General features: G+C 39.5%; 1 protein-coding gene across 4 annotated transcripts in view; it reads left to right on the top strand.

Moving 5' to 3' along the window:
- Window positions 1-15,032, top strand: part of SPECC1 (sperm antigen with calponin homology and coiled-coil domains 1) — a 375,500-nt gene that overhangs the window by 350,672 nt on the left and 9,796 nt on the right. For all 4 annotated transcript variants that reach the window (XM_044283769.1, XM_044283770.1, XM_044283771.1 and 1 more), the window contains one exon: window positions 2,569-2,685. In XM_044283769.1, the coding sequence (XP_044139704.1) occupies window positions 2,569-2,685 (117 nt within the window). The remainder of the gene's footprint in view (window positions 1-2,568; window positions 2,686-15,032) is intronic.

Genomic DNA, 15,032 nt, shown 5'->3' with positions numbered 1-15,032 from the left:
AAAACAACAACCACCTTATCCCGTAGTTTCCTAGATGGGGTCACTTTTTTGAAATTTCTATTCTAGGGGTGCAACAGGGGGCTTCAAATGGGACATGGTATAAACAAAACCAGTCCTGCAAAATCTGCCTTCCAAAACCCATATGGTGTTCCCCTCCTTCTATGTGCTCCCGTTCGGCCAAACAGTAGTTTACGACCACATATGGGGTGTTTCTGCAAACTACAGAATCAGGGCAACCCATTTTGAGTGTTGTTTGGCAGTTAACCCTTGTTTTACTCCTGGAAAAAATTGATTATATTGGAAAATTTTCCAAAAAATTGAAATTTCAAAATTGTTTCTCCATCTGCCATTAACTCTTGTGGAAGACCTAAAGGGTTAATAAAGTTTGAAAAAACAGTTTTGAATACCTTGAGGGGTGTAGTTTCTAGAATGGGGTCATTTTTGGGAGGTTTCTATTATCTAAGCCTCACAATATGACTTCAAACCTGAACTGGTCCATAAAAAGTGGGATTTTGAAGATTTCTAAAAAATTTCAAAATTTGCTTCTAAACTTCTAAGCCTTGTAACATCCCCAAAAAATAAAATATCATTCCCAAAATGCTACAAACATGAAGTAGACATATGGGGAATGTAAAGTCATCACAATTTTTGGGGGTATTACTATGTATTACAGAAGTAGAGAAACTGAAACTTTGAAATTTGCTACTTTTTCAAAATTTTTGGTAAAAAATGTATTTTTTTATGCAAAAAAATTTACTTTTTTGACCCAATTTTAGCAGTGTCATGAAGTACAATATGTGACGAAAAAACAATCTCAGAACGGCCTGGGTAAGTCAAAGCATTTTAAAGTTATGAGCACTTAAAGTGACACTGGTCAGATTTGCAAAAAATGGCCTGGTCCTTAAGGTGAAAATGAGCCTGGTCCTTAAGGGGTTAAACTAAAGGCTTATGCACATTTTTTTTTTTTTACAGACACTGACCTATTTATTTCTATCAGGCCATGTACATCTCAATTTTTTATGCATCTGTGGTCCCCATCCTTTATCTCAGCACAGGTCCTATTTCTGTCCATATTTGGGGATTAGAATAACTCCTTCAATTAAAAGGAGTGAGAAGCAAACAGATTTCTCATGTATGCGGACTAAGATCGGATAGTCCGCATACAGGAAATCTAAGGGATAGAATACAGATAAGTAGAAAGTTAGGCAGCAATGTTCATAGAGTGCGTTGATTTGCTTGATTGGCAGTAAGTTGATTTAGAGGTGTAGATATGTTTTAAGGGCTTACATATGAGGAAAATTTCTATGAAAAAATGTTTTCAAGTTTGAATATTATAGTCCTGTAAAAAAAATATTTTACAATTGTTCCATATATATTTTGATGATACATTATGCCTGGGGGCTCATTTTGAATCCACTGTAGATGTTTCTATCCATGAGAAGACCAGTCAGAGTTAGGCTCTGTTCCTATCTTTTTATGTGGACAAGTTCAACGTATGCATCAGGATCCTTTCCAGTATGTTTGGTGAACATAGCCATGTATCCCCATTCACCCAATGGAGGTCAAAAGTGTGCCCTTTCTTTCCTCTGTCCAGGTGGTATGCACAAGCTACACAGTAGTATAACCTCAGGGCCTTCTTTAACGCAAATATGTTTTGTACAGAGCCTAAACATAATGTAATAGGATAATAAAAAACTAAGGGGAATTTAGTAATACTTTGATATCCCCTTTGCGCCCAGAGGATGAGCTTAATTTATGGTGAGGAGCAGGCCTCGTCATAAATTAAACACATCCTTTGGCAGTTCATGTGTCTAGACTGAAATCTGCTAGAGTTTTGAGCTGCCATAGATTTTAGTCGTCTTATACTCACCTGTCGGTCTTGATTTGAGCATTCCCACAGAACGAATACCTGGGGTAAGTCCTGATGCATTGACACTAATTAGATCAACTGCTCAATACTAAGGAAATCTTGAAAATATGACCGGCAGGTGGGCCCTGAGGATTGGAGTTGATGAACTGGTTTGAAAAAAGAAAAATGCGCCCGCTAGTTCTGCAACCTTCCCACTCACCACGTCTTCTTCTTAGAGAAATGCTACTTTTGCCTAGATTTCAGCACAATTGTGTTTAAAAAGTAATAAACACTGGGTTTGTGACTTTTGTACTGCAGAAAACTGGGCGTGTGGGGAATGATAATTTCTCCTCATAGTATATAATATATTGACCTTAGATTACTTCATATGTTTGGCTGTCTCCACTGGTACTGTACAACCATTTCTTATTGAACCTGTTTAGCTACTGACGTGGTGACAGTGGACTAATGTTGTATGTTGGCAGCGGCTGATAATGCAGGAAAGGAAACGCGGCTTCATTCCAATAACTGCAGGAAGCAGTGAAAGACTACACTCCGCCAACTTCAGTAATGAATTGTTCATTAGGCTTAAGCTTTGACATTACAACAAAAGAGTCATTAATCTGGGCTGGAGTCTAACCAGAGAGAGATGTTTTTGTAGCCCCTTGTGTTTTGTGGACACACGGTTAACTGTACTATTGTGCTTTTGTTTTTTACAGAATATCGATATAACTAACTTCAGTAGCAGTTGGAGCGATGGCCTGGCGTTCTGTGCCCTGCTTCACACCTATCTGCCAGCTCATATACCATACCATGAGCTCAACAGCCAAGACAAGGTACTTCCTTTTTCATTTTTGTGCTTTTATTCTTTTAGTCTTTTTATGTGAAGAAATATAATAGAGTAGACTAATCTACCAGTTTACCCTTTTCTCAGAGGGTAATTCATTGGTTACAATCGTTAATGGCCATCATTACAGTACACATATGGGGCGTCATTCTTTCTGTAGAATTTTGAAGGGGCTGTGTAAGACCTTAAGGGCTGTTTCAGACCAGCGTGTCCAGTTTGGGAATCACGCTCAGTGTTTGAGTGCGATTTCCCGTTATGGACACTGTTCTTTTCGCAGGAGCGCACGGCATTATACTGATTTATAATGCTCTGCGTCTCTGCATGACCTAACTGCCACAGAATCGTAGTGACATAATGCAGAGACACACAGCATTCTAAATCAGTATAATGCCATGCGCTCCTGTGAAAAGAGCAATGTCCATAACGGAGAATCACACTCGCACGCGGAGCGCGATTTCCACACAGGACACGTTCGTCTGAAATGGCCCTAAAGATTACTATAGTTTTAGCAGATATGCTCATGTACATGAGGTAAACATCTACATCTTTCCAATGCTTTTTTATTTTCAATTTGGATTCTCCTGACCCGTTTTCACCATGTAAGCCTATCACTCTGGTTTGTTTCCATCCTGTATGTAGCACTTCCTGTTGCTGTATCCAACCAAACCCATGATGCACGTCTCCTTTCTCTGCCACACCTCCAGCTCCGCCCCTAACAATGTACAGCTAGTTTATAGCTCCTCCCACCCAGCTAATTACATAGACACTTCCTTATCATTCTACAAAGAAGAAACAAGCCCAAAACAGTACCAATAAAATATAATAAAACTTTATTATTTATACAAATAACATAAAAAAAACCTTTTATTAAAAATCACATAATGCAATGATGGGTGGCAGAAAAAGCATCCTCCAGAGACCATATAATTTACAAATGGGGGTGAATATGGAAAGGTGTATCTATTATAATGTATGGTCTGGGCTACACCCACTGGGATAGTATCCTGTAAACCACCAGAGTATAAAAAACTGATACCAATATTCAAACTCGCTAATTTACAATTGTGGTCAATGGTGGCCGTTTCGAAGTATATTCGGCTGGGGGTAACGTCCTCATTGTGAATCATGCCTAATAAACCCATCAACACCAATCACAAAGTGGCGCCTCTTAACTGTAAAAAAGTATCACCTGAGTATAGGCGGCAACATGAGGGGACTCCCCCCCGGTCGACATCACTTCCAGGCCGAAGTATATGTAATATGTTTTTTCCTCACCAGTCTGCACTCAATACCCCATAACTAAGAATTAAAGGGGTTGTCCCGGTTCAGAGTGGAACTCGAACATATCCTCTTCTTCACCCATTAAGAGGGGTTATGTCTGGGTCCAGCTCTGAACCTGGACAACCCCTTTAATAAATTTGCAAACATTTCTAAAATTCTGTTTTCACTTTCTCATTATGAAGTATTGGGTTCAGAATGATGGGAAAAACTTTGTATTTTTATTTTAGCACAAGGCTGCAATATGACAAAATGTGAAGTGTGTGTGTGTGTCTATATATATATATATATATATATATATATATATATATATATATATATATAATTATATAATGTGTGTATTCAATCCACTTATGTAATATCCATTTTCCTGCTCAGACAGAAAAAAATTTCGATTTGAAGAAACAATGATTAAAATGTTAAGGAACAGATTTTGTACTTGCTAACAAAAACCTAGGAGGGATTTTTATATGATCCCTGCCCAAATGGCGAGACACCTTTTATATTTTTTAATAAAAGGCTGCCTCCAGGCTGGTACCAGTGTGATTAAATACCTAATGGAAATGAATATAATATTTGCCGTGAGGATGCATGCTCTACTAGTAATATTTTCTGGCCACACTCTGTGCACGATGCAGGCTCGTACTGTATTTAATATCATTTATAGTCTTTTGTATTAAATGGCACCTAAATAAAACATTCGGGGGATGTTAACTGGAAGATTGTGTGCAGAAGCAGGGTTTGCATAATAAATGCAAAGTCATGGATAGATATAGAAAGAAAATGTGATTCGCTGAAGACATATCCTCATGGGCAGGCAGAACACGGTCTGCTGAATGTGACTGCCGGATTGTAATCTGTACCTGTATCTGCCATAACCACAGCTGGCATGTGACATCATCCGTATGTACTCTTATACAAAAGAAGTGCACTAGGGCACCTTGAATAATGCCACGTTGCCACCTAGATGTCATTTACAACGGTTAAGCATGGTCATTTGCTTGGACATTGAAATCTCAGTGGCTGCCATATACACAATGCACAATAGGGTCAATTTCGTAGGAAGCCAATTTGCCTATTGGAGGAAACCCATGCAAAGTCCATGTAGATGTTGTCCCTGATTGGATTCAAACCCAGGACCCAAGCAAGGAACCAGTGCTAACCACTGAGCCACTGTGCTACCCAACAATACAGATAGACACTAATGTGGTACATAATGGATGCGTTTAGCAAAAAGTCAGATCAGGTGCAGGTCAGTTTCTGTACATGTACAGTAGTATCAACATTAGAAATGTAATATTGTTGAAATAGGTTTGGAGAAGAATATGAGGAGGCAGAATGTGCTTCTGCATTGCTTATGGCAAAAGGACACTCATAGAAGGAAGTTGGCAAATTATCTGTGTGTTGCAACATATGGTTTGATGATTTTATGAACGGTGGTCAGTTCCCAACACCGCATTTCATAATTAATGGCTAGGAACCGAACCAATATAATAAGAGGCATAATCCCCCCAACCACTTTAAGGCTAATTTCACACTAGCGTTTTCAATTCCACTATTGAGATCCGTCATAGGATCTCAATAGCGGAAGAAAACGCTTCAGTTTTGTCCCTATTAATTGTCAATGGGGACAAAACTGAACGGAATGCACCAAAATGCATTCCGTTCGGTTTGGTTGTTCTCCCATCGCAAACAGAATAACGCTGCAAACAGCATTTTTCTGTCCGCGATGCTGATGGTGCGGAGCAAGACGGATCCGTCCTGACACACAATGTAAGTTAATGGGGACGGATCGGTTTTCTCTGACACAATAGAAAACTGATCCGTCCCCCATTGACTTTGAATGGTGTTTATGACGAATCCGTCTTGGTTATATAAGACATAATACAACCGGATCCGTTCATGATGGATGCAGACGTTAGTGTGAAAGTAGCCTTAGATGCATTGCACCAGTTGGTTCCTGAACAAATGCAAAAAGAGAACATGGATCGCACATCCACATGCCATGCATTGATTTGTTGTTTCTCTGCATCATTTATAAACTGTACTTTGTATACCGTACCTTTTAACAAAATGGATAAGTCCCCTCACCACGACAAGGTGGCCTCCTTTGAGAGGGTCCTTACTCTAATTTTGGTGAAGCACCATGTGGTGACCATGGCCACCACCCAACAGTAAGACTTATTGGTCCAACAGCATCATTGCTAATAGGCTAAGCTTCCTTGACACTGCGTCCCACCAACCCACAGAGACGAAATGTATGCCATAAACATATAAAGCAAGCTTTACCAGAAGAGATCCTAAGCCAATTCCTGCCTAAAAAAAAAAAAAAAGTGCACAGTGCAAAAGCAAGTCACGTGAGTTATGGCTTTGTATCAAGGCAACGGGTTCATGAAAGTTCTCCCAGATAATGTTAAAACTGTTTGGCCGGTGGTGCATCAATAAGGTTCAGAGGGTGTTTCAATCGTTTGGGGTCTTTTAATCCTCTGGACTACAACCCGTTGTCTTTTGTATGTCTTTCATGTCCACGCAGAGCTCAACATTAACAGGATTACATCAAGACAACCCCTGTCCATGTGCCCTTTAGGGCATATGAACATCATAGAAGAATCCCGCCTCTATGAGTCAGGATGGAGAGCTGCTAACATGCAACCATTTATTTTTTGCCCAGTGGGTTGTGAGCTGGACCCCCTGATTGCTCAGAAAGGGGTCATCTGTGATATGACGGTGATATCTATAGTTGTGACTAGTGTGCTAAGCTCTATGAAACATTTTGACCATGTTCCTTGGGCTGGAAGAGATTTTATTTGTATAAATCAGGTCTTTATTTTTATAAAATGCTGACCTTGTGAGCGCAGATTTCATGGCTAACCTGTCACCGATTGCTGTGTTAGTCAATTCAGTTTTAATATTTAATCCACCATGAAAAATAGAAAGGTTTGAGAGCTCATTCATAATAAAATTATGAATATCTGCATTCAGGTTATCATATTGACAGCATGCTGTCCATAAAAAAGACAGATTATACATTTAAATTGAAAAAAAAAACAACAGATAATATGCTTAGACAAAATGTGTAGTAGCTCATAGCAACTGATCAAATTGAATCCATTTTCTATATTGCACTACAACTGTGACAGAGAGGACAGGTTTGGGTTCAGTACTATGGAGTACACCTTCACCCATTTCTTAGCCAAAATGTCTTAAACATCTGTAGACCAAGAGAGCAAATAACAACTTGACATTCAAAAACTGAAGGCCACATTATTATTATTCTTTTATTTGTATTTTTTTGTGAAAAGATGCATTATGTCACAAAAAATCCACTTCATATGTTACTTACCCCATAAAACCTCACTAACCCACCTGTACCCATCCGAAGAGGAGCCAAGGAGTAGGACAAAAAAAAGGAAATGTGTTGTTTCTTTAAAGTAAATCAAAATATATTTCAGTATATTCTACAATACACAACCAAAAATATGTGATCCCAAAAAGAACATCCACACATGTTCAATGACCATTCCAAAAATATGGAAGAAAGGCATCCATATTTAACAGTAGTGTAAGGATTTATATCGCTTGACTTACAAAACCATTATTGAGTGCAGTACTTATGTGTGGTAAATCCCATACACTTGGCTTTCTGATTCATCCCAAAGTTTAGGTCAGCGCTTCACGTCTCCACGAAAACTCAGTTACACAGTTGAAACAAGACACAAGTCTCAAGTCCAACCTATAATACAGAGGAAGGCAAAAGGCAGATGCCAGTTGCCCAATATTAAGAGCGAAAAATTCCTTCTTGACTCCAAATATGACATTCAGAATAAGTCTTCAAAGACGAATAAGAAATAAAACATTTTTTATCGAGCTCGCTTTGTTCATAGAGATTAAACACCACCTTTAAAAAAAGACCTTCTCCGAACCTCCACAAAAGAGCCCCAGACCATTTTATCTCCTACATCAACCTTTACATTGGACACTAAGCAGTCTTATGGCATCCACCAAACCCATTGAACCTGCTATACTTTTGGACATACCGTACAGTCTTTGTAAGTCTTATAATAGCTTAAAATAGACCACATTTTTCTTCTATTGTTTTCCAGTCCCTAAAATATTTGTCCCAAAATTTTGCCAGATATGTCATAAAAGAGACTGGTTGGACCCCCTAGCACTTCTGAGAATCAGTTGTTCCCAGTCTCGACCTTCAGTGGACAAGTGCATAGTGTCCCTCGTCATTGCAGTAAATGAGTTATAAAAGACTTATGGGTAATTTTTTAAGTTCTGCTCTTTGACTTTTCTAATTTACTACACTTCTGAAAAGAGGATGGGAAAGTGTACTTTTTAAACAACTGTGCAAAAACTAAAAAATCACTCCAGTGGTGGCATAAAAAACTGGAGCAGCATTTTTAGACAAGTGTTACATTTTCGGCAAATGCCTTTAAAGATATAATTTACATATGAAATATTATTCAGCACTCAGCAGACCTATCCAAATAAATAATTCAGGGTTTAAAGGGAACCTGTTGCAGTACCCGACAAAAACTACTACAAAGGGTTATTAATTGCTAAAAAAGTTAGTGATGGTATTAAGTGAAATGTTGCAATTTATTAGGTTTATGTACCTAATGGTACTGTTTGGACAACCTTATGGATAACATCTTGGCATGCTATGATAGCTTGCCACTGGTAAGTTAGTCAGTGTGGAGTCTAGCTGAGCTACAGTGAAGACCTATGTACATGTGCAAGCTCCTAAGAGTTAGGACCAAGTTCAGAGAACCTCAGTATCTGAGACCTCAACTGGACCCGACTACAAAACAAGGCCACTTTTAGTATTTTTTTTCAGGGCCACTTTAAGTTCCCAGTCCGCCCCTGAATGTATATGAGGGACCTTTAGATTCAGTACCTTGTGTGTGGTCATCCCTCTTTATCTACTGCACTATTGACGATGACCATGTACCATATACTGTATATGAGCAGAGAAAGTTGATGAAGCCATTGGATGTCATTAGACTATATAGAGTCTATTGTAATCATGCAGCACCCAAATAAGTATTTGCATAACAGTAAAATAAGTAGACAATAACGCTATGTAAAATATGAGCTGTAATAACCTATAGTGTAATATATGTGCCCTTTTATATACCCTCTCCACATTGTTATCTTGCTGGATATCTTTGTGAAAGTCACCTAGAGGATTCATTGCTGGTTCTTTATTACTTGACCTATTTTTTTCCATACTTTTAGTGATTTCTGCATTTTTTTTATCTAACATGCTTACTATTGCTGCATTGTTCATAATCCTGCTTGGAAGGAATTTATAACCCTTTAAGAGTCAAGGTTTGCAATACCGAACAGCAACTTGACCCTACTTAAAATGACAGGTTAGGGTTTCATGGTTATTCTTTTTGTAAAGACTCATACACCCTCGGGTGTAACTACCGCTATAGTAGCTGCTTCAGAGCCCAGGGGCTGAGAGAATCCACTTGTGTGCAGAAACGGTTCCTTTATTGGGAAACCACTCTTTTGCAGGTGTTTGAATTACAAATGATTTGTTTGCTGTCATAAAGGTAAGGGTTCATTTCTACTCTGGGACCCTATGAATTGCCGTTAGGCCCCAGAATACACCTTCATCCCACTTCTTGTAACTCGCAACACCCATACGATGCAAGTTAATGGTTGAGGAGCCAACCCGGAGGGAGGCCATTTTGGATTTGATATTCACAAATGGGGATTCGGTATATGATGTCATTGTAGGCGAAACCTTGGGATCTAGTGATCACCAGTCAGTGTGGTTTAATATAAGAACTGTGAAAGAGTCCCACCACACAAAAACAAAAGTTTTAGATTTTAGAAAAACAGACTTTTCAAAAATGAAATTAGTCATAAATGAGTCCTTATCAGACTGGAACGGATTACATGGAGTCCAGGAGAAATGGGACTACTTAAAAGGTGCATTATTGAAGGCAACAGAAAATTCAATTAGACTTGTCAGTAAAAGCAAAAAAAGGAAGAGACCACTGTGGTACTCGGCAGAAGTGGCCCAAATCATTAAAAATAAAAAGCTAGCATTTTGTAATTATAAAAAAACCCAGAGCAATGAAGATAAGGAAATCTACAAGATTAGGCAGAAAGAGGCCAAGCAAGTTATAAGAACTTCTAAAGCGCAGGCAGAAGAAAAACTAGCTCAGTCTATGAAAAAAGGGGATAAGACATTCTTCAGATATATAAATGAAAAAAGGAAATTAAAACAAGGAATAACTAAATTAAAAACAAAGGACGGAAGGTATGTAGAAGAGAATAAAGGGCTAGCCGACTGCCTTAATGAATACTTCTGTTCAGTTTTTACAAAAGAAAAAGGAGAAGGACCTCCACTAGAAAGGATGACTAATAAATCGTTTGATGCATGTGTCTTTACAGAGGAAGATGTTCTAAGTTTGCTGTCTAAAGTGAAGACAAATAAATCACAGGGGCCTGATGAGATACACCCAAAATTATTAAAAGAGCTTAGTGGTGAGCTGGCAAAACCGTTAACAGATTTATTTAACCAATCATTAGTAACAGGAGTCATCCCGGAAGATTGGAAATTGGCAAATGTCGTGCCCATTCACAAGAAAGGTAGTAGGGAGGAATCGAGCAACTATAGACCAGTGAGTCTGACATCAATAGTAGGCAAATTAATGGAAACCCTATTAAAGGATAGGATTGTGGAACATCTAAAATCCCATGGATTGCAAGATGAAAAACAGCATGGGTTTACTTCAGGGAGATCATGTCAAACAAATCTTATAGATTTTTTTGACTGGGTGACTAAAATAATAGACGGTGGAGGTGCAGTAGACATTGCATATCTAGATTTTAGTAAGGCTTTTGACACTGTCCCACATAGAAGACTTATCAATAAACTACAGTCATTGAGCATGGACTCCCATATTGTTGAGTGGATTAGGCAGTGGCTGAGGGACAGGCAACAGAGGGTTGTAGTCAATGGAGAACATTCAAAACAAGGTCATGTTACCAGTGGGGTTCCACAGGGATCTGTACTGGGACCAATTTTGTTTAATATCTTCATAAGTGATATTGCAAAAGGCCTCGATGGTAAGGTTTGTCTTTTTGCTGATGACACAAAGATATGTAACAGGGTTGATGTTCCTGGAGGGAAACGCCAAATGGAAAAGGACTTAGGAAAACTAGAAGAATGGTCAGAACTCTGGCAACTGAAATTTAATGTGGATAAGTGCAAGATAATGCACCTGGGGCGTAAAAACCCAAGGGCAGAATATAGAATATTCGACACAGTCCTGACCTCAGTATCTGAGGAAAGGGATTTAGGAGTAATTATTTCAGAAGACTTAAAGGTGGGAAGACAATGTAATAAAGCAGCACGAAATGCAAGCAGAATGCTTGGATGTATAGGGAGAGGTATAAGCAGTAGAAAGAGTGAAGTGCTTATGCCGCTGTACAGAACACTGGTGAGACCTCACTTGGAGTATTGTGCGCAGTACTGGAGGCCATATCTCCAGAAGGATATAGATACTCTAGAGAGAGTTCAGAGAAGAGCTACTAAACTAGTACATGGATTGCAGGATAAAACTTACCAGGAAAGGTTAAAAGACCTTAATATGTATAGCTTGGAAGAAAGAAGAGACCGAGGGGATATGATAGAAACTTTTAAATACATAAAGGGAATCAACTCGGTAAAGGAGGAGAGCATATTTAAAAGAAGAAAAACTACCACAAGAGGACACAGTTTTAAATTAGAGGGGCAAAGGTTTAAAAGTAATATAAGGAAGTATTACTTTACTGAGAGGGTAGTGGATGCATGGAATAGCCTTCCTGCAGAAGTGGTAGCTGCAAATACAGTGAAGGAGTTTAAGCATGCATGGGATAGGCATAAGGCCATCCTTCATATAAGATAGGGCCGGGGCTATTCATAGGATTCAGATATATTGGGCAGACTAGATGGGCCAAATGGTTCTTATCTGCCGACACATTCTATGTTTCTATGTTTCTATGTTAAAGGGGTTATCTGATATCTAAAATATATTCCCTAATGCCCGGACCCCTTGTAGGGATTATACTTACCTGCTCTCCGACACCTGTCTCTCTCCAGATCCCTGCACGGCCGCCACTGCATCTCCCTGTCGCTCAGATCAAAACATCCGGCGACGGGAGAAGCATCCAATAGCAGGCCGCGATGGTGACCAGCCTCAAGGAGGCTGTTATTGGCTGTCCCCCGCCCAACACCCCCCCTTCCCCTCCGTTGGTGAATGTTTTGATCTGAGCAACAGGGAGATGCAGCTGCGGCCATGCAGGGATCCAGAGGGATGTGGGTGTCAGGGAGCAGGTAAGTATAATCCATACAAGGGGCCCGGGTATTGGGGGGGATACTTTAGAGGTCGGATAATCCCTTTAAATATATAGTTTTAAAAAATGAACACGTAACAAATTAAAGGGCATCTGTATGCAGGAGCAGGGGACAGGAGGTCCTTGCTTTTCATTAATAGAGTGCTGTGAAAATGAATTTTGAATGCTGGAAGTGTAGTTGATGCAAATGCATCAGAAGTGCATTGGGGTGGAGCTGCAGGCCGCAGTGCTTCAACTCCATGTATGAGCAGCTTCACAGCCCCTCCGATCTGCTGTGATTGATGGCTGTAGCAGTCTTCGTTACACTTCTGTCAGCAGCACGTGTGGCAGTCAAGTTTAATCTTTTCTCCATTGATTAAAAGCAGGGATGTGTCTGTCAGCAGTTTTGCGTCAACAAAACTACTGACAGGCTCCCTTTATGTATCTCCTGATCTCCCCGCATGTCATCTCTCCAAATTATCTTTTTACTTAACTAAAGCACTTAACATATTGATTGTTAAATCATAAAGATATTCGCTATACTGACGATCTAATATATACGTTCCTTCCTGATAGTCCCTAATGGTCCCAGTCGAAGGAAACAAGGATTTGGATAGGCTGAATTGTAACTTTTCCAGTCCTGTGTTTTGTAAGATATCTGGAACCATCTATCTTCCTCCCCCAACAAATAATTTGTAGATTGAGTCTGGGAGTGTAGTTATCAATTGCTATTTTGTATTATGTGGGCAGCTTTTTTTGAATCATCTCTTTGCCTGCCTGCCTCCAAGGTTTGTCTTGTGTTGCGCCCATTCCTTATCTAAACATTCACAATCTCCAAATTTACAAATGTAAGTCTAATTTCCTGCGACAGAAACGTTCTTGATCACATTTTCCACATAGCTGTACATATTTCTTGACCTCCCTTGAAATACTTGATATCAGTTTAGCCCTGGAATCCAGAAAAGTTCTGAGAAATTTCATCTGAGCTTCTCCCCTGTGTAATGCTCGATATGCTTGCTAAATGTCAGACGAAACGTATTTGTCCTTTATGGAAACATAAATGTGGGTTATAGATGGGTTATGTTTTCCATTGTGGATTCCATTGGCATTGTGCTCTGTATAAACAACATTTATCATCAGTCTATTTAATGATATGTTAATGATGTGATTAAAGCTCTAATATTACAAATAGCATCCTTCTGAAGACCACTCCACCTCTGCGGGGGATTGCACATACAATGGGGTAAATCAGAGTTTACCTTTACAAGTAGCAACATGCCCTACGCCCAATGGGGCACACTGCCAATAACTCCTCATGTTTCAGAAATGTGTTGATTGCTGGTATAGAAATGTGTTGATTCTCATGAGTACAGACTGTATTATTTCATCTATATCCTGATTATTCTATTGTATAAAGTCTATACTGATTTTTGGTGACAACCGATATGGCAGCAAACATAAACCTAGAAACCTAGAATGGTTTACACAGAGAACACTATCAATCACTGATAACACCTCCCCTGTGTACAGCTATCAGTGGCTGACATCTATCTCTGTATACACACTTACACAGAGAATGCTATCAATCACTGATAATACCTCCTTGTGTACACCTATCAGTGACTGACCGCTATCTCTCTATACACATTTACACAGAGAACACTATCAGTCACTGATAACACCTCCCCTGTGTACAGCTATCCGTGACTGACAGCTATCTCTGTATACACACTTACACAGGGAATGCTATCAATCACTTATAACACCTCCCCGTGTACAGTATAACTGAAGTAAAAAAAAAAAAAAAAAGCAGAGATTTCATTTAAAGGGGTTTTCTGAGATTTTTATACTGATGACCTATCTGCAGGGTCGGTGGGACCCCTTGCTGGTCAGCTGTTCGAGAAGGCAGCGGCCATCTCTCTGCAATTTCTAGGCTGAGTGACGACACGTTCATGTGTTGCATGGCCTAGGCGCAGCTCAGCCATATTCACGTGAACGGGGCTGAGCATCATACCAAGCACAGCCACTATACAATGTACGACGATGTGCTTGGTGATCAGGGAGAAGCCCGCGGTGCTCACAGGAGCTCTGGTGCCTTCTCAAATAGGTGATTCAATGAGGTCCCAGTTGTCAGACCCCTACTGATCATATACTTATGGCCTATCCAGAGGATGCGTCATCAGTAAAAAATAATCTTGGAAAACTATTTTAATTACAAGTTTCACTGAATATTTTCCCAAAAAACTATACATCAATCTTCTCAGCTCCTCCTGCTCTATAACATGCTGTCTGTATATTACACTGCATTTTCTGGTGACAAGTCCTCTTTAAATGGCTGGTCCTTTTTTCCCAGAAACATCAAGTGAATGGGACTGAACTGCAATACCAGATGCAAAAGCAGACACATTCCATGAAACAGATGTGCCTCTGTTTCTGGAAAAGAAAAGCAAACCCCCTTTTTTTAATCCTGGACAATCCCTTATTGATGCTTTGGAAATGATGTCTCATTTTATTGTGAGACCTAATAGCTCTGCTCTGCCATCCGTGTCTCTACAAGTCACTTCTCTCTGGTACTTTGGTACTTTATGTAGTTATTATTGGGAATATATGTTTTATTTGCAGGAGGGTTATGATAATGCTCCTTGTGGTTGTCCTGTAGATCCATTAGCAAAGGCTATTTCAATTATAACCTGTATTTTGCTAATTAACTGCAAG

The sequence above is a fragment of the Bufo gargarizans genome, chromosome 3 (genome assembly GCF_014858855.1).
Source record: "Bufo gargarizans isolate SCDJY-AF-19 chromosome 3, ASM1485885v1, whole genome shotgun sequence".
Taxonomy (NCBI): domain Eukaryota; kingdom Metazoa; phylum Chordata; class Amphibia; order Anura; family Bufonidae; genus Bufo; species Bufo gargarizans.
The sequence above is the reverse complement of the archived record's forward strand: the minus strand, read 5'-3'. Positions and strand labels throughout refer to the sequence as shown.